This window comes from Mycena indigotica (assembly GCF_014461135.1).
Source record: "Mycena indigotica strain 171206Taipei chromosome Unknown Mind.scaff0002, whole genome shotgun sequence".
In the NCBI taxonomy this organism is placed as follows: domain Eukaryota; kingdom Fungi; phylum Basidiomycota; class Agaricomycetes; order Agaricales; family Mycenaceae; genus Mycena; species Mycena indigotica.
In genome coordinates this window covers 4,432,480-4,450,195 of record NW_023503001.1, presented here as the reverse complement: position 1 = coordinate 4,450,195, position 17,716 = coordinate 4,432,480, and the positions used below count along the sequence as shown (strand labels likewise).

At 50.3% G+C, this 17,716-nt stretch overlaps 7 protein-coding genes across 7 annotated transcripts; 3 read left to right on the top strand and 4 right to left on the bottom strand.

The window, feature by feature from the left end:
* Positions 1-639: 639 nt before the first annotated feature.
* On the top strand, positions 640-3,193 carry MIND_00245700 (Ubiquitin-like modifier activating enzyme 2; the record flags this gene model as incomplete). The annotated part of the gene is made up of 11 exons (XM_037359339.1): positions 640-760; positions 810-934; positions 1,055-1,190; positions 1,238-1,338; positions 1,390-1,514; positions 1,567-1,634; positions 1,683-1,789; positions 1,835-2,133; positions 2,186-2,337; positions 2,388-2,829; positions 2,893-3,193. 11 exons carry the CDS (start codon positions 640-642, stop codon positions 3,191-3,193), a joined length of 1,977 nt encoding a protein of 658 aa, XP_037224434.1.
* Positions 3,194-5,246: 2,053 nt separating this feature from the next.
* On the bottom strand, positions 5,247-7,740 carry MIND_00245600 (Peroxisomal hydratase-dehydrogenase-epimerase; the record flags this gene model as incomplete). The annotated part of the gene is made up of 14 exons (XM_037359338.1): positions 5,247-5,344; positions 5,393-5,545; positions 5,595-5,637; positions 5,690-5,717; positions 5,772-5,896; positions 5,948-5,970; positions 6,020-6,098; positions 6,155-6,167; positions 6,215-6,634; positions 6,683-6,729; positions 6,775-7,109; positions 7,161-7,309; positions 7,360-7,632; positions 7,682-7,740. The coding sequence occupies 14 exons, from the start codon at positions 7,738-7,740 to the stop codon at positions 5,247-5,249; spliced, it is 1,845 nt and encodes a 614-aa protein (XP_037224433.1).
* Positions 7,741-7,865: 125 nt separating this feature from the next.
* MIND_00245500 (Peroxisomal multifunctional enzyme type 2) lies at positions 7,866-9,082 on the top strand (the record flags this gene model as incomplete). The annotated part of the gene is made up of 8 exons (XM_037359337.1): positions 7,866-7,946; positions 7,997-8,128; positions 8,177-8,209; positions 8,258-8,337; positions 8,384-8,532; positions 8,579-8,828; positions 8,877-8,950; positions 9,000-9,082. The coding sequence occupies 8 exons, from the start codon at positions 7,866-7,868 to the stop codon at positions 9,080-9,082; spliced, it is 882 nt and encodes a 293-aa protein (XP_037224432.1).
* Positions 9,083-9,212: 130 nt separating this feature from the next.
* Positions 9,213-11,481, bottom strand: MIND_00245400 (uncharacterized protein; the record flags this gene model as incomplete). The annotated part of the gene is made up of 17 exons (XM_037359336.1): positions 9,213-9,301; positions 9,349-9,414; positions 9,462-9,547; positions 9,596-9,618; positions 9,674-10,134; positions 10,185-10,340; positions 10,388-10,453; positions 10,503-10,529; positions 10,579-10,624; positions 10,675-10,693; positions 10,747-10,754; positions 10,806-10,880; positions 10,928-10,959; positions 11,016-11,064; positions 11,117-11,151; positions 11,203-11,430; positions 11,478-11,481. 17 exons carry the CDS (start codon positions 11,479-11,481, stop codon positions 9,213-9,215), a joined length of 1,470 nt encoding a protein of 489 aa, XP_037224431.1.
* A 280-nt stretch (positions 11,482-11,761) lies between these two features.
* MIND_00245300 (uncharacterized protein) lies at positions 11,762-13,998 on the bottom strand (the record flags this gene model as incomplete). The annotated part of the gene is made up of 4 exons (XM_037359335.1): positions 11,762-11,836; positions 11,890-13,152; positions 13,204-13,349; positions 13,398-13,998. The coding sequence occupies 4 exons, from the start codon at positions 13,996-13,998 to the stop codon at positions 11,762-11,764; spliced, it is 2,085 nt and encodes a 694-aa protein (XP_037224430.1).
* A 317-nt stretch (positions 13,999-14,315) lies between these two features.
* Positions 14,316-14,916, bottom strand: MIND_00245200 (Erg28-like protein; the record flags this gene model as incomplete). The annotated part of the gene is made up of 5 exons (XM_037359334.1): positions 14,316-14,368; positions 14,416-14,534; positions 14,581-14,671; positions 14,723-14,857; positions 14,901-14,916. The coding sequence occupies 5 exons, from the start codon at positions 14,914-14,916 to the stop codon at positions 14,316-14,318; spliced, it is 414 nt and encodes a 137-aa protein (XP_037224429.1).
* On the top strand, positions 14,916-17,705 carry MIND_00245100 (uncharacterized protein; the record flags this gene model as incomplete). Its single annotated transcript, XM_037359333.1, has 2 exons — positions 14,916-15,146; positions 15,198-17,705. Exons 1-2 carry the CDS (start codon positions 14,988-14,990, stop codon positions 17,703-17,705), a joined length of 2,667 nt encoding a protein of 888 aa, XP_037224428.1. The 5' UTR covers positions 14,916-14,987.
* Positions 17,706-17,716: the final 11 nt, after the last annotated feature.

Sequence of the window (17,716 nt, the reverse complement as noted above, 5' to 3'; positions counted from 1 at the left end):
CCCCCCCCTTCATCCGTTCTGGTCTTTGGCATCCTTTCAACTTCCGATCGCTAGAGCACCTTTTGATATTTATTCCACGACTCACGCACAGACGCTACCTGCATCTTGTTGTTCGTTGTACCGATAAAGCCATTTCCCCCAAGATTTGAGTGCCACTGTAAGTCCAGGCACCCTCAATCCCAATCTTTGTGTCGGGAGTCCATGTGCTTTCTGCTCAGCTGAAACCTGATTCGATGTTTGATGGGTCGCCGTCATCCCCCTCCCTGAGTAAGTAAAAGTATTTGTGAATGTTTCTGGGACTGCCAGTTGCCTGATGCCGCATCTATAACCGCCGCCCGCGGTATCAAGTATGTGGGATCCACAAACTCTCCAATTTCGAAGAACCACTGGACGGTGGAGAACAGTGGAGAACAAGTTTGAAAACATCCTGAATTTTCAAGCTGAACCAAAAGCTGTGCCGATCGTCAACCGTAAGTCCTAGGGTTCATTTGCAATCCGAGACGCGTCGTGTCGCAAACATTCGGGACGTGACTATGACCGTGACCGTGACGGCGCATCACGCGTCTTACATCTTGACCAACTCGAAGCACCAACAGCCACAGTTCCTTGTGAACCTACTTTGAGGCGTACTCACAAACAATGTCGACAGCAAAGGCGCGCTCTGCCTACGCCAAGATGATTCTTGGGCCAGAACTCCATGGTAGTTTGGCGGATACGAGGGTCCTTCTCGTTGGTGCTGGAGGAATTGGCTGTGAACTATGTGAGTATAGACGCGTAATACCACGTATACCGCGTACTCATATACTCAGTGAAAAACATCGTGCTCACTGGCTTCGGAAAAATAACCCTTTTGGATCTGGACACTATTGACCTCTCCAATCTCAACCGCCAATTTCTGTTCCGCAAGAAAGATGTCAAACAAAGCAAAGCTTTGGTATGTTCACTTCATTAACGCTCATGGCTAGTGGGATAGCCTCCGGGATGGCCGTTCTCTTCCAATCCGTTGTCTGCCTATCTTCCGACCTGGCTTAACTGCGGCTAATCCCCGTTCTAGGTCGCTGCGCAAACCGCCGCACCATTCAACCCCAACGTCCAGATTACACCTATTCATGGCAATATCAAAGAGCCACAATACGACCTCGAGTGGTACAAACAGTTTGATATTGTTCTGAACGCTTTGGACAACCTAGGTGCGCCACATTCCTAAGTCCCAGATATATTTCTCAGGACCTCTCAGACGCGCGTCGGCACGTAAACAAGATGTGTATGGCAGCTCAAATTCCCCTCGTTGAGAGTGGGACTGCCGGATACCTTGGCCAAGTCCAGCCGATTCTCAAAGTACGCAGTAATTTGCGACTTGTGCTTTCGATATTCAAGCTCTATGATTAGGACAAGACTGAATGTTTTGACTGCATTCAAAAGCCGACACCAAAGACATTCCCTGTTTGCACCATCCGTTCAACTCCCAGTCAGCCAATCCATTGCATAGTCTGGAGCAAAAGCTATCTTATGGGGTAGTTATCTTTTGCCGGTGAAATCCGCGTTCAACTCCTAAGCTATATGCAGACAACTGTTTGGTGAGGACGAGGATGCCGTAGGGGAGCTGGACGAAGCTGAGAAACAGGGCGAGAATGGTTTGTACATGAACTTTATATTCTACGCATATCTCATGTTCCCAACAGCCCAAGAAATTGCCACCCTACGTAGAGAAGCTCTTGCGTTCAATGCGGTACGAGAAGCGCTCCGTTCCCCGCAGGCCACCAAGGCAGCGCAAAAGGTATTTGAGAAGGTAAGTTAACCCTGAACTCCAGTTTTGTGGCTGAATCCGATGCAGGTTTTCGATGCTGACATTCGAAATCTTTTGAGTATGGCAGATATGTGGCGTGCCCGTGCACCACCGACACCCCTCGACTTCGAAGCAATTCTCAACGAGACCTTCGTTCTTCATCGCGAAGACCCTCCCACCACGCATGTTAATGGACACTCTAACGGTGCTTCTCGCAACTCCAATGGCGCCAAAGCCAATGGTGTGGCCAACGCTGAAGCAAGTGGCAGCTCTGCGAAAGCTGGATCGGGTCTGAAGGACCAGAAACAGCTCACGTTGAAGGACAATGTGTTGCTTTTCATATCAAGGTGTGTGCGAGGAATGTCTTGTTAGCGTCCATTTGCTCATAATCCCTATCAGTACGGAACGACTCGCAGCGCGCTTGCAATCTGGAGAAAGCACGATATCGTTTGACAAGGATGACGATGATACGCTCGACTTTGTGACTGCAACTTCCAATTTACGCTCTGCTGCCTATGGCATCTCTGGTAAAACGCGCTGGGAAGTCAAAGGTATTTCGGAGCTTTCTTTACAACAACATTTTATTCACCTTATTTCCCAGAAATGGCCGGCAACATCATCCCCGCAATCGCAACGACCAACGCGATTGTCTCTGGTCTGATTGTCCTGCAAGCCTTACAAATATTGCGCAGGTCCTACGAAAAACTACGAAACGTGCACATTCAGGTCAAGCCATCAGTTCCGCTGAGCACGATTCAGCTATATAAGCCGAACCCGTCCTGCGGAATATGCCGCGACACCTACACCCAAGTACAATGCGACCCCCAACGAACGTCACTTGGTGACGTGGTGAAGGGTATCCTGGGCGAGGACGAGCGTGAAGTGAGTGTTTACGAGGACAAGCGGGTGCTATGCGATCCCGACTGGGACGACAACTACGAGAGAACGCTGGATAGCCTCAATGTGTCGCGGGGCATGTTCTTGAATATTGTGGATGAAGATGGCGAACTGGGCACTATTTCCGTAGGAATCTGCCATCTCCCGTCAGTTCATGGCTCCTTGTCGTTCTGATTCACTTCGCTCAGTTTTTTTTCTTCTTATTTTAGGCCCAACCATCCTGCTGATGGACCGTCATTGATCCTCCCGAATCCCATACCTCGACCACCACAAAAGGTCAAGCCACCTCCTGTCGTACCAGAGACTCCCGTCAAAATTTCTCTGAAGCGGAGAGCGCCAGGAGAGGAGGGCGGTGACATTCTTGACCTTGAACCGACACCGAAACGGGTCAAGCTCAGCCCCGAAGTCCTGAAAAGCCCGAGTAAAGCGCGCAAATTGGAAGAGGATGGCCTTGTTCTCATGGAGAGTAACGATGATAGACTAGATGACGACGTTATTGAAATCGACTAGAGCCGTAGCTCGTTCACAGGCTCATACCCAGCCCTCGTTGTAGAGCTCACAATTCTCCTCCTGTAGTTTAAAGCCGAATGTGATTTGATTGACCGATAAATCCGAGGTGTGACAAATGTGACGGATTGCAGAGCGCTCACCCAAAAAATAATAACACTTGTCACATCACTTTGATTTGGGTCGAAAATCATTACATATCTTATTATACAAGAGACTTCGGTGTCACTTTTCGTGACATCAGGAGTGATGAGCCAATGAGATCGCGTCATTCAAAAGTCAATTCGCCTCTCCTCTCCTCTCTTCTGCCAGATCCTCAGTGCCGCCCATGGCTCATAACTACCGGACTACTTGACTTCCAGACATCGACTTATTCGATTTCCCGCCTCCTAAGGCCCCAGACAACATGACTTTCTGCCAACCCTGACAACGACAAAACTACCTACCGCGTAGCCACATCCCATTCAATTTCAACCATGCACGAGCTTTGTATTTCTCTACATTCTTCAATACAACCACACTTGCCCCCTCTGCAACCTGCCTGTCTCTGGGTAGATGATACCTGAGTCTCAGTTTGCGACACTGGCCAACACAATCTTGAACTCACACTGTTGAGTCACAGGGCGTACTGCAAGTACAGAATCTCAGTGTGAGTGATATTCTGGCCTGCAAACACACTCTAATCCTCTATTTTGAACAGGTTGCTGACTCCTGACTCCTCTCTCCCTTCCCTGCAACCCTCGCTGTATTCAGCAGCACCGAAACGATGCCAATTCGCCTCCCTACATGTCTCCATGTCGAATCTTGGTCAATCGCACAGCACTAGGAGATCATACCAACCTTGGAGGAGATGCACAACCAGAACGAGCTGTCCAGCGCGAGCAGAGTCACGAAGTAGCGTTTGCTCAGCAGGATACTCCCAGCCAACAGCTTCGAACGACTCCAAATGTGACTTCTGTGGAGAACAGAGCTTCTTCTCCAACTCCAGCCCCTTGAAGACGTTGGGTCAATGTATGTCCGTGTTTTTTTTTGATTCTTTTACATATGTACGTGTTTGTAGCTCATTCTACCTCCCCCTCCCCCACCACCACCACCACCACCACCACCACCATTGCTAATGCTGCCTGCAAATGCACATCGATTAACGGTTTGTGTTTGTATTTTTCCAGCGGCTCGAGCTAATGTTTTGGTTTAGCTGCTTCTTCCGTCCCCTCCAGCAACGCAAATCTAAGGCGCGTCAAACGCTCAATAGGCCGGCGACAATGATGGGAACGACAGTGCTGAAAATGAGAGGAACAGCAAACTGTTCGACAGGAGAAATTGGTGCGGAATCCTGCCATTTCAGCCGCAGGAACCTGGAAGACCAGGTCTGCCGGTTTCTTTAACTTTTTTTCCCTAATATTTTCTCACTCTTCTTTGGTCCCCCGCCCTATCCGCCCTCTCAAGCATGCCAATGAAGAACGACATCAGCTTTCGACGCCACCAGACACACAGCCAGGTATGTTTTTATCTTCATTTCTGACCGTTCTAACTTTACATCATTAAGAATCATGTTAACTATCTTCGATACTGCAGTCACCTCTAAGGCCTCACGTACTACGACCAGACCCACTTTCACAACCACGGCAAGCCACAAATGTCCGCCGCCAGCATGTTGGCAACACTGATCTTCCACCGGCTCGCCAGCCTTACACGAAACCTCGCGCTCGACACAATCTTGGGCATATGAATGTCACGACGCAAAATTAAATACATTTTCAAGTATCTGCTTAAAAATAGTCAGTAGTATATGTATTCTACCTACCTTAATTTGAATCCCCTGCCATCATCGCTTGAGCCCCGTAGCGTAGCACGGGTCCCTGCTAGTTTAGTCTAAAACTATGCTCTCGGATCTGGCTGCTCTGCAACGAGGGATGGGTATGAGCCTGGGATGGGTATGAGCCTGGCTCGTTCACTTTATCATCCTACTGTCAGCCTAAATAAAGAAATTCTTGTCCAAGTTGAATTAGATAAATAAGTTGTTACTTATATGTCCTCCGTCCACAAACGATTCTTATTACAATTTTGCTTTTGCGTCCCCATTGTTACCAAAGTTGGCCACAATCTGCTCCAATGCCTCTGCAGTGGTCGTCGGATGTGTTGCCCGACCATCATCTACACACCAAGTCAGCTTTTTTTCGTGGATTTCATGGAACGACGGACTGAAATCGGTGATTTGGGCCCACTTGGCTTTGACGTCTTCGGGCGTGAAAGGAGCTTTTGTCGGGAAGCTGTAGCCACCAGAGCGCTGCCACCGTGTCTGCGCGGCCCATCCGCCGAGCACTTCAAATAGCGAGCCAGTTGTCTCAGTGTTGTCTGTAGTCGAGTTAGGGCATGTCCTTTCATCACCAATACGGAAACAAACCTTCACTTGTGAGGTAGCCAACGAGAGGAGCGATGTAGTCAGGCTATGTATAGGGTTGAAAAATGGGTAGGCACAACGAGTAGGTGGCTTCGCACTTTGAATGTTTGGACCATTTCTGGTGTCCTGTAGGAGAGGTGTTAAACAAAGTTGGGGTGGCTTGAGACAAGTCCAGCATACCATATTGTCTGTGTCATGGCGGTACCAGCGGAGGGAGCAATGACATTTGCGAGAATGTTGTATTTTCGACCTTCGTGGCCAAGAGTGCGAGCTAAGCCAATCAGCCCAGCTTTAGCTGTTGAGTACTATGCATGTATAAGCAGGCTGCTTTCTGTAGAAAAAAAAATGCTTCAAACGTTGGCTTGGCCGAAGTTTCCATCTAGCAAACGCCTTCAGTATTAGCCCCGCAAGACATCTGGAAGACTTACAAATTCCCACTTGGGAAGCCGTCGTGATAATACGACCGTACTTCTGCTCCTGGAAGATGGGCCAGACAGCTTTGGCGCACTGAAAGAGATGAGCGGTTAGTGAAACCGATGGCATATGATAAGCCAAACATGTACCTTGAAGGTACCGCTATAGGGTGTTTAGTAGCTTCTCAGTGAAGTAAAAATAAATCGTACCGCAAGTGAACTTGGATTACATCATCCCATTCCTTTGGTGTCATCGCTTGGAAAGATTTATCGCGCAGAATTCCAGCATTAGCGACGAGGACGTGGACACCGCCGAATTTGGCCAACGCGGCTTTAACAATCGCGTCGCCGTCCTCGGCAGAGCAAATGACGGGGATAGCCTTGCCACCCGAGGAAGTTATTTCGGCCACGACGCTGTTGGCGCCCTTTTCGCTCACATCGTTGACAACGACGTTAGCCCCGAGTTTGGCGTACATCAAAGCATAGATGCGACCAAGACCGGCACCGGCACCGGTAATAATGACGGTCTTGCCGGTGAATTGGACCGGAGGGGATGCTTGTTGGTTCGTAGGACCTTTGGCAGCCTTTTCAATGAATCCCTTGGCGTCGACATCGGTATAGGCTTTGGGACTATCCTTCGTTAATATCATGAGCCATAGAAGAACAAGCAAGACTGACTAGGATGGCTTGCTGAAATCAGTGATTTCGGAGAACTTTGCTTTAACCTAAACAAATGAGGCTGACGCTATATTGGAGGAGATTGAGCTTACTGCAGATGGTGTGAAGCTGGAGTCTGTTCTGAAGACAGCACCTGCACTACGCTCCCACCGATTTTCCGTCACGACGCCGGCTCCGACCTCAAAGACCCTGCCTGTTGCATCGGGTCCGTCAGGATGGCACACTGCAAGCACAAATGGTGCAACCATGGTAGGCTGGAGGTTGGCGAGCATGTCAGGAGGCATTGTGGTTGCTGTCATGGCTGAAGCGGCCACCGGAGCAATAGCAATCGACTTGATGCCGTATTTCGCGCCTTCGATAGCCAGAGTTTTGGTGAATCCCACCAGCCCCATCTTTGCCGCGCTGTAGTTGGCTTGACCAAAGTTACCTGATTCTTTTGAGCGAGAGAACGCGACCATATCGTGGAAAAGGTGCTCACCATACAGTCCACTTGCGCTAGCGGTATTTACGACGCGTCCGAATTTTTGTTTGCGGAAGTAAGGCCAGGCTGCCTTGGTGCAAGCAAAGGCGCCTTTGAGGTGGACTTCCATGATCTGGTCCCACTCTGCGTCCGACATCTTTTTGAAGCTTTGAGAGTTGGCTTAGCTGCAGGGAGAAAATGGGGGGTTGAAAATTACCCTTTATCGCGGAGGATTCCAGCATTGTTAATGAGGATAGTAACGGTGCCGAATGCATCGACGGCGGTTTTGATGACCGCGTCACCGTCGGTTGCAGAGGACGAGTTTACTACCGCCTTTCCACCGGCTATTGAAATACCGTTAAGCAAACTAACCGCTAATGTATTGCACAACTCGCCTTTAGTGATTTCGTCCACGACCTTTTGCGCGGCGTCCCTGTTGAAGTCGTTTACAACGACATTGGCGCCACGGGCTGCGAAGAGCAGAGAATAACTAGAATAGATGAGGACCAGGCAGACACAAGGAGCCGTAAGAAGTGTACGCTTTCCCGAGCCCACCGCCAGCACCGGTAATTACAACGGTCTGCCCTGTGAAGTCCATGGAATCGGAAAAGATGGTGGTCAGAGGCAAGAGGTTGAGGTGTCAAAACTGAGGCGAAGGTACAAGCGTGATATAGACCGGCGACTTTTCACGTGAAAAACGGATCGTCTTCCCGGTAAACTGCCATGGCTTCAGAGCAAGAGGCCCAAATTGTCCTCGAGGCGAAGAAGCTTCCGGTTTCACCGACTACCTACACCTACACTGAGGTTTGTTCATGCTGGCGGCAATGTGTCAACAATTTGAACATCTTCTTTAGCGCGACGTCATCCTCTATAATCTCGGTATTGGTGCGACTGAGAAAGACCTCCAGTGGACCTACGAGGGCGACGATGACTTTTCGGCAATCCCGACGTTTGGCGTTATACCTCAAATGGATGCAATGAGCTCTGTGTGCTATGTTGCTTTGAGTTTTGCCAGCGTGCTTGACAGATCTTAGGTTCCAATGGACTTCCTTCCAAACTTCAATCCAGTGTGTTCTGACCTTTCGCATCTGGGAGCCTCCGTGAATGGTGCCTAGGCTAAACTTCTCCACGGCGAACAATATCTCAGCATTAAGGCTCCTGTTCCAACGAGCGGAGAGCTCATAAGCACTGCTCGGTCTGCGGGCATCTACCATAATGATATTCGACTTAATCTTGTCCAGTCTCCTCGAAGTGCTCGACAAAGGCAAGGCCGCGGCGGTTACCTCTATCGTTGAAACCCGCGACACGTCCGGGAAACTCATCTTCGAGAACCAATCTACTGTTTTCATCCGGGGGGCTGGGGGCTTTGGCGGTCGACGAAATGCCAGTGGTAGGTGTGCTCCAACAATGACTACCCCCCACAATAACTCCCATAGATCGTGGACCTGCCTCTGCTGCCAACGATGTCCCGAAACGTGCACCAGACGCGGTTGTCGAGGAGCAAACGAGTGCTTCTCAGGCAGCACTGTACCGTCTGAGCGGGGACCTCAATCCCCTCCATATTCTCCCAGAATTTGCGGCCATTGGCGGGTTCAACAAACCTATTCTACATGGCCTCTGCTTCATGGGTATTTCCGGCAAGCATGTTTTCCAAAAGTTTGGGGCCTTCCAGGACATCAAAGTTCGGTGCGTCTTGGAATGCCCAAGTCATCTTCTATTATGATAGTTTTTCAGCTTTGCTGGTGTCGTGTACCCAGGCGAAACTCTGGTCACTCAGATGTGGAAGGAGGGAAACAAAGTCATCTTCAGTAAGTCACAAGCATGACTTGCGTCAAATATCATGCTCAATACCATCAGGCACCAAGGTGAAGGAGCGTGATTCGGTCGTACTTGCCGCTGCTGCCGCCACACTAGCAACGGGATCCAAAGCAAAACTCTAGTGGATTTGTAGGCTGTTGTACCAGTAACACGGTTCAACGTACAGTATATTCCAGAGATTAAATCGAAGCAAAGTAGAAAACTGTGGGCTACATAACATAGGACGTAAAAATCTGGACTGTAGGGTATAGGCTATTTGCACTGTGGTAAACCAAGGTTGCTGAGGTCGGATGGGTCTCCCGGATAGAAGAAAAAAGTGGTCCCAAGAATGACATAAAGAGCTGATAACGAATAAGCTCGCGGATTGCAGGAATCAAAGGAAATTTACCCATAAGTATCATGCCCTCAAGCCAATTAGATTTGCCGTCTTGGACGACATAGTTAACAGTTAGCACTTTTCAGAGTCAGCCAATGTCACAATTGCTTCTTTCTACCACATACCAGACAAGAAAAGTGCGATCGACTCGAAGGGGTCAAAGAGCATGGTCAGAGGTTTGCCAAGGATCCAGGCTAATGTGACGATGAAACTTGAAGACATGAGCGATATGTCAAGCTAGAAAGGAAAATAGACCCACGGAATCACAAATAGCGCAATTTGCTAAAAGAAAAAAGGGTAAGCCCATGAACAGGGAACCAAGTAAATGTGAACTAACTATACTGGACCCAACCGCAACTCCCAAACTGAGAGTAAGCTTGTCCTTGACCGAAACCGAGACGGCAGTGACATGCTCAGCAGCATTACCGACAATGGGGAGGAGGATAACACCAACAAACTCTTTGGTGATCGCCCCACCAGAAACCAGCCCGTTAATGGAGTCCACTAACCACTCAGCTGTAACAGCGACCAGGACAGTGACGACAGCAAGTAGGCCAATTGTCATGAACAGACTGAGCTGGGGGGTCTCTTCTTCCTCCTCCTCCTCTTGCGTAGCGTGCTCTTCTCTTCCATTTTCCATGTCAGTTGTAGGTGAAGTAGATGTACCTTCGTTGCTGTCCTTCTTACTACTCTTCTTCTCTTTCGGGACATATTTCTTGGATTTGATGATGTCGTCGCCCGAGTCGTCGTACATAGTCGCATGCGAGTACAGTTGAAAGAACAAATACGACCCATAGACTATTAAGCATTTAGTAAGGATCCAATCAGGTGCTAGGCGCCAAGCTCACTGAAAAGCAGAATGAGAGCGACGCCGTGGCTAAATTTCAGAATATCTTGGCCAGCATCCGGATCACTATTGGCGTTTACCGTGAAGCGGAAGGCAGCGGGCAGAAGGACAGCAATGACGCTGATAGTAAGAAGAGAAGAGTTCAGTTGGGTTGCGCCTACAGAAGGTGATGAGACGACCATGAGCTATTGACACACTACTCACTGGCACCGAAGCCTTGTTCTGAGAATTTGACACCCCCCGCAAAGAAGCACATTCCCAAGACAAGCACTATAAATATGAGTAGACGCCCAGAGGATTTTCGCTGCTCGGCGCTTACGAAGATTGCTTAGGATGGAACCAATCACTTGGAAATGACATCAGCAATCACGATCGAGATAAAGATAGACGCGCACACGACGATTGAACCACTTCAAGTTCGCATTTTGTGAGGGCGATAATCTACACGACACGCATTTGGGACAGGATAGACCAGGACGAACATGACACACGGCTACAATTAATTCAACACTGCAGATGTGGCGTGAGAGAGTAAGTCGGAAACAAAAGTGGATGTCACTGACGCGTTTCCCTGGAAGAAAAAGTCAACGAACAAGCTTGAGAAAACGAAAATAGAACACACGAGAGTGGCATTAAGAAGCCCAGCTAGTGTTTGGCCGACGCGCATTGACAGTTCGTCCGTCGCAAAAGCCAGCAACTCGATGACGTTTAGAGCGAGTAACTGGACATGGCGTTAACACGTACTTTGGCCAGGGGAATAATAGCAAGGAATGAGACTGGAGAGCAGTGTGAGGGCCAGTGCAACGTCAACTATGACGCAAATGGAACCCACAAACGAAAACGAGGGTATTCTTGTCTGGTAGGGCGAAGTGGAATGCCCACTTTAGAGAGCAAGATGAGCACCGTCCAGCCGGCTATTGCAGGAAGACCCACTGATATAGGGATGAACACAAGTAGAACGTTTAACCCTGACAATAGAGAATTAGGTCGAGGCAAAGAATAGGCAACTGGCAACGCACATGAGGCAGTAATTATGGATCGTATCGAGCGGAGGACTCCCGGAGGTGGCGCAATTTTCTTGTCGGGAGTAAACAGCGAAGTCCTCGCCCTCGCCAGGGAAAACGCTGGTCGAGTATCATCTTGTGACGGAGCTGCTCTCCGTGCACGCATTGAAGTTGTCGTGTTGACTTTGGTCATGGGAATGCCATTGGAAACCAAAGGGAGATCTGACCCAGCATCTGTGGATGCTGGAGGCATGAGACGTGTTTCTAGAAAGGTTTGTTGTTGAACATACGCATGGAGGGAGGAAGGAACTAAACACTGCTGTCGTTTGTGATGCGTCTGATCTTATGGGTATTAATACCTTCTTTGGCAGTGCTCCCCAACATCCTGGTTTAAAGTCACCTATCAAACAGCTTTCTGTCCTAATGTCGTCGAGAGGTGGGAATTTAGCCACGCTTGACAACAAGCTGAGATCTCTTTGTTGTCTAGACGTTTTCGGCGCTCAATATTCGATCGGCGCTAGAATTGTTGGGAAAGATATGTACAAAGTAGGAACCCAGAATGCCACTAAGTATTTCACCCTTGATATGCAAACGAAACAGCGCCATAAAGCCCATCTTCATGTCCCAGCATGCCATGGCCGTAGAGAATCTGAAGGAAGGGATTAGACGAAAGAAAGCTTTCAGTGTAGCAAAACCACAAACCTCCATCTTGCGGGCATGCCAGCCAATCCCACTGGTGACGTTACCATTTGCCTCTGATAACTGCTCGAGAGAACGACGCCAGTCGTGGTCTTTGGGTAAATCGCGACGCAGCACACCAGCGATCCAACCGCTAGCCGTATCCACATACCAGCCTCGGCCGCCCTTACTCCGAATTATCCGCCATGCACCTGCCCCTTGACCAAGGGCATTAAGCATCGCGGGAGCAAGCTCCACCACACGAAGATTGGTGGGAGGAGGTAAAGTGCCAGCCGCGGGACTTGAAATGGAGAACGAAAACGGCGGAGTGCATAATGGCCGTATAAGATGAGTGTGGAGGGAAATGCTGGCCTGCCGAGCAGAACCTCCACGCGCGCCACAATCCAATTCTGGGCAAGTCCCTGATAAACTGAGGACTTCAACATTCGTCGCCTTTGTCCGGAGGAACTCTTGAACTGCCCTGAGCTCCAAGTTGGCGATGTGAGAGAGACCCAATGAGCGTAGTCGTGGTTGTATGGGGGCTTTGGCCAGGACATCGCACGTGATTGGGGCGGCAGATAGATCTAAATAGATCAACGTGCCCAAGACAAAACAAGGCGCCTCGGTGAAAAGCGAGACAAGATTTTCTTCTGAAAGAGGCGAAGAGTAGGTCAAATCGCCATACAGATTGAGTTCTTTGAGCTCCTTAGTCGCCAGCGAGTTGACGAGTAGATCAGTGATGCTATCACCCGTCAATTTGACGCAACGAGCCAGTGCCAGAGACTGCAGTCTGACGGTAGTGGATGCGGAGAGCCCATAAAGCAGCTCTGGGCTGACCCTTGTCCCAGAAAGGTCGAGATGAGTCAGCGCTGGGAATGCCAACACAAAAGCAGCCAGAGTCCTTGATGGGACACTCTTCACGCCCCGCATACCAAGACGTTGAAGACCGGGGAAAACTAGAGGTTCATCGAGACTCATTCTGGGCGACGACACCGCCTCGACACCCTCCAAGGGAAGCAGATGGGTGGCCGCAAATTCATCGAGCGCATTGACGAAAACGGTGCTGATGCAGCCAGTAAGATCAACGGCCTGCAGTTCTCGGCAGTCTCTACGTCTTTCCCTATCCTCCTCCTCTGCGTCATGTGGATCAAGTAATGCACGGCCGCGGGTTGGACGGCCACGGCCACGAGAGGGAGTACCACGGAGAAACAGTTCGTTGAGAATGCGGAGATTGAGGGAGCTATCCATGAATTCGGTGGCACCAAACACAAGCAAATTTGGCATTTCCTGTAATGGTCAAGCTCAATGAGTGGTGTATGCTTGGCAATGAGAGCGTACCTTGATCATTGCCTCCACTCTATGTGATGTCACGAATGGACTATTGAGGCCCTCTCCGACTGATCGACGCATACCAAGGGTTCGAAAGTGGTTGAAATCCAGATGGCGGACGAATCTGCCGGGGCGTGGGTCATCCGGTGTCGGAACTGAGTATATTTTAGTCAAACGGAGAAGGTGGCGCGATGACGACGTACTGTAAATACCGGGGTCTCTTAAGTCCAAAAGAGTTTGGATTGTATCGCTGATGGAGCGCAAAATCTCCCAGCGAGCAGGAGACTTGCTTTTTGTTCGTAGCCGACGAGGGCTAGGCTCCCGAGAGGCAACAGGGGAGAGTAATTCGATGGGAATTGATTCGTCTGGAGCGTTGAGGCAAGAGATAATTCTTTCCTCAAGGTCATGGGCGTCATGAGGACTGGACGACCTGATCACGGCCTGAGTTGCCGCACGAATGGTGTTGCTCATAACCATATCGACAGTCTCCTCATCGTAGTCCCAAGCAATGCCTTCGACCATAGAGAGGAACGTGCGTGGTAAGCGAACCTCAAGTTTGTCCCACAACCAAGGTTTCGCTGCTTGGTACCAGGCTCTGTTCACTAGACAAAGTTGTGCTAGTGTTTTCCTGGCCACGGGTTCTGGCCAGCTGGCCGGCGGCATTGAAGATGGAAGCGCTGTCGGGGCTCCATGAGACAAGTGAGGGACGAGAGGATCGAGAGATGGGATGGGAGGTGGGATGCAGCTTGTGTGAATGTAGGCACAAATGGCCAGCCTGAGTTCAGCAGGAAAGAGGTCAGACATGGTCGGGAACGAGATGAAAGGGTCACACTTGGGTTTTTATAACGGAACTTGGCAAAGCGCAAGATGACTTGATGATTGCGGGGTAGCGGCAATGTGATCAACGCGTCCCTGTTGCATTTACCGACAAGCTCCGGTCGGCGGTCCTCTAGCCGAGACTCGCAATATTTCACAAAATTCACGTTTACTGTCCCAAAGATATTTTCCGCGTCAACGTGCGCAAAGGCTCTAAACCACCTGGCTATAGCTATGTGCCACGACAGACGCCCTCCAAATAGTTGATCAGCAGGCTTGGCCGCGGCAAGCATCACCCCAGACATTTACAACTTGACATAGAAGTCGTATTGAAGGAACATCCAGATTAACGACGTTGCTGTGCAAAGATGGGCATCGGACCAAAGAAGAGAACAGCAGACTGACTGGAAACGATCACAGGACTTATTACGCCCAAGTTCGGTGTAGCAGTTTTGAAAATGAGGAGTTCCGAGGCGAAATGGCCGAAAGCAATGAGATACGTGAATAAAGTCATGTCATAGACACTGCTTGTGTGCTTAGGAAATAGTTTGACCAACCAAAGCTACTCACATTTTGTTGTTCAGGTGATAGGCGGCATAGAATCGTACCACGGCTGAAGTTATTGTCCATGCAGCAAATGTGCGGGCCTGAAGGGGTGTAACTTCCAAACCATGAGGCTGAGCAACATAGGAAAGCAATTAAACAGAAATACCAGTCGCGGAGGGGATGTTATTGTAGATCCTCCTGGTCAATTTGAGAGTAGCAAAATTTTGTGCACTATTGAAGACAGCCATAACGGCGACTATAAGCTGCCATTTGGGCAGGTACCCTGGTATCTGAGGAAGAACTACGTGGGTTAGAGGAGCAGTTTGGTTGGATGGGTTGTTTACAATTGAGGCCGACCATTGTGGTGTAATTTCGAATTCGAATATGCGCGCTGTCACACAGCTGACGCTTTTCATGTGTTGGCCACCACAATGAGCATCTCAACGGTATCTAGTGTCTCTGGTGCAAGCCTTGCCCGCCGTTCAAGGACCAGAACACGTTCAAGGACTGTCAGCGCGTCACCTTCTGCTGACCATACCTCCTTTCCTCCTCCAAGTCCCACTCATTTCGTTGCCGAGCCGTTGGACATGGTGCGCAACATACCTTGTATTTGTTTAACAAACAACTGACTACTGCTAAAGTATCCGGCTGCATTCTCTCGTCCTTTTGAGCTTGGCCATGAGCGGGAATCGATCGTCACCCACGGTTCATCTTCCGTCTATCCACCTTCAACTTCGGCGTCCACTGTATCAGGGACAGAGTCACCACCCTCCCCACGTTCGCTCGCAGAGCAAATTGACCACAACCAAGTCTCTTCATTTGACCCAGAGCTTGAACACGAGTATGATGGGGACGATGTCTCCTACCGGCTTCGCCTACTTGTAAAAAACAACTACTTCCTACCCCCAGCCCACGCCAAGCCGTCTCCATCCGACCTCGCAGCCACAGACAGCTTGAAAAGGGCCGCGAAACCCCCGCCCACACCAACAATTTTCGATTTTTTCCGAAGGGCTCGGTCAAAGTCGCGTTCCAAACCATCGACCCCCACCGGAGTTCCCCACCAAGTTTTTGACTTGACGACGCCAGCGCTTCGGACGACTTCCGAACCGGCAGCGGTTTCTCCACAAGAAACCCGGGGTCGCACACTGACTCAAACTCCTCGACAACAAGATGCAGCCCCTGGACGTGTTGTCGTAGTTCGCGAACGGATGTCAGACATCGCAACAGCCGTAAAGCAAGCCGAGCAAGAAATGAAGGCCCGTGCCGCCACTTCTCGTGACCCCTCGCATCCCAGCATTGTGGATGTCATTGACCCAACCGACGCCGTTGATGTGCCGCCACCATCTGCCGCCTACCCCTTTGCAGTACAGGCCTCGGCTCTACACGAAATGGGAGTTGACGAATCAGTTGGAGCTGCCCTGTTGGCTGACCGACTTCCGCCGCCACATAGTCCTCATGGTGACGGAAACTGGCGCAAAGATCTTCTTCGCGCAGCAGTGGACTATTCGTTGAATAACTCAACGGACGTTCTCGTCTCTCCTCGACCCAAAAGCAGATCTTCGCCAACATCAACAGAGTCGTCTGCCCAACGGTCTATACCTCCCCGACCACCCAAGTCCCCAAATCGACCACCATTGCCTGCCGTCCAGATTGGTCAGCGAATTGTCTCTCCACCCCTCGATGAAGGCATGTCTTCTGCTCGCTCAATTCACTCAGAAGAATCCAGAGCCGATGAAGAGGTGTCGCGGGTTTCCAGTACCGTCCCAGTTCGAGTTGAAACACCCACAATGCCCCTAACACCACTTGCACCTCCACCTCGGAAACTTGTTAACCCACTGTACTCTATCTCTCAGACAAGCCTCCCATTGGAGGTTGCTCCGGCAACCGATCACCAGTCAGAGTCCCGATTATCAAACACGTACGACAGGCATGCAATGCTCAGTCCTCCTCTCATTCGACCTGATTACCCACGCGCAAGTTCGGATAGTGATGCATTATCCTTCTACTCGGACGATGCTCACGAAATTGATCGTCGTCCTTCCATGGCCTCGTCGAGCAGAGAGCGGCCCTCGATTTCTTTGTCGGCACAACCTTCTCCCACCCGGTCTGCTTTCCGAGATGCTTTGGACCAGCCTCCTGTTGCTAGGCCACCCCGGTCTTCATCGTTACGAGGCAGTTTAGACCACCCGACATGTCCCAGTCCTTCTCCAATTCCAAGAGACAGCATGGCATCACCACCACCAAGAGTGTCTTCATCTTTGGCGCATTTTACACCTCTTTTACCCCCACCCCGTGCTGCGCCGCGACCCAGATTGCCGCCAATTGGCATATTTCCTGAGGAACAAGAGACATTGGAAATACTGGCTCCTCCCCCGTCCACCCCTCCCTTGCCCCAAGAACAAATACAAATACTCGCTCCTCCACCAAGCACTCCACCCTTTGGACCCGAAATTAATACCTTCTCACCCAGCTCACCTGCTTTCTCGCCATCTGGTCGTGGAGGTGTCAGCTTGTCCCTCGCAATTCCACGTCAGTTCAGTGATTCCGGGCCACGCTCTGCCCCACCAGTCACCTCGTTTTTCGACAGCATTCAGAATCAGCCAAATGCAATGGATGATCTTGATTCATCGTCTGATGAGGAGACAGATGAGGATGGCGACGGAGAGCTAGACATCTCTCCGCCACAGACACCCATATTCGTGAATCCACGGACAAGGGCTCTGTCCAATGTCCCTCCACCAAGTAGCATCAGCAACTCGAGCTCACGCTCCCTGCTTATGCGCCTGGGAAATCATTCGACACCGTATGTCAGTCGCTCCTCTGACGAGGGTCGAAAGCCTGTCAGCAATGTCCCCAAGTCAAACACTTTCTTTACGCAACGGCGGGGCGGGAGAAGTGATCAAGGACATGGGCCACCAACATCGACATTTGACTTTTACCAGTATGCGAAACAAAAGGCACCATCCCCTACAACCGTAGCTGGCCCTTCGCGACGATCGGAGACGCATGACCGCCCAACCAACACTCGAGAATTGGAGTCGTTGCGGCGGTTAGATGGGATGCTAATTCAACACATGGAGGCGGAAAGGGCGTCAATTCGGAGGATTGCTACTAACCTGAGCACTACTAATGGAAAGCGACTGCGATAGTCTACATTCAT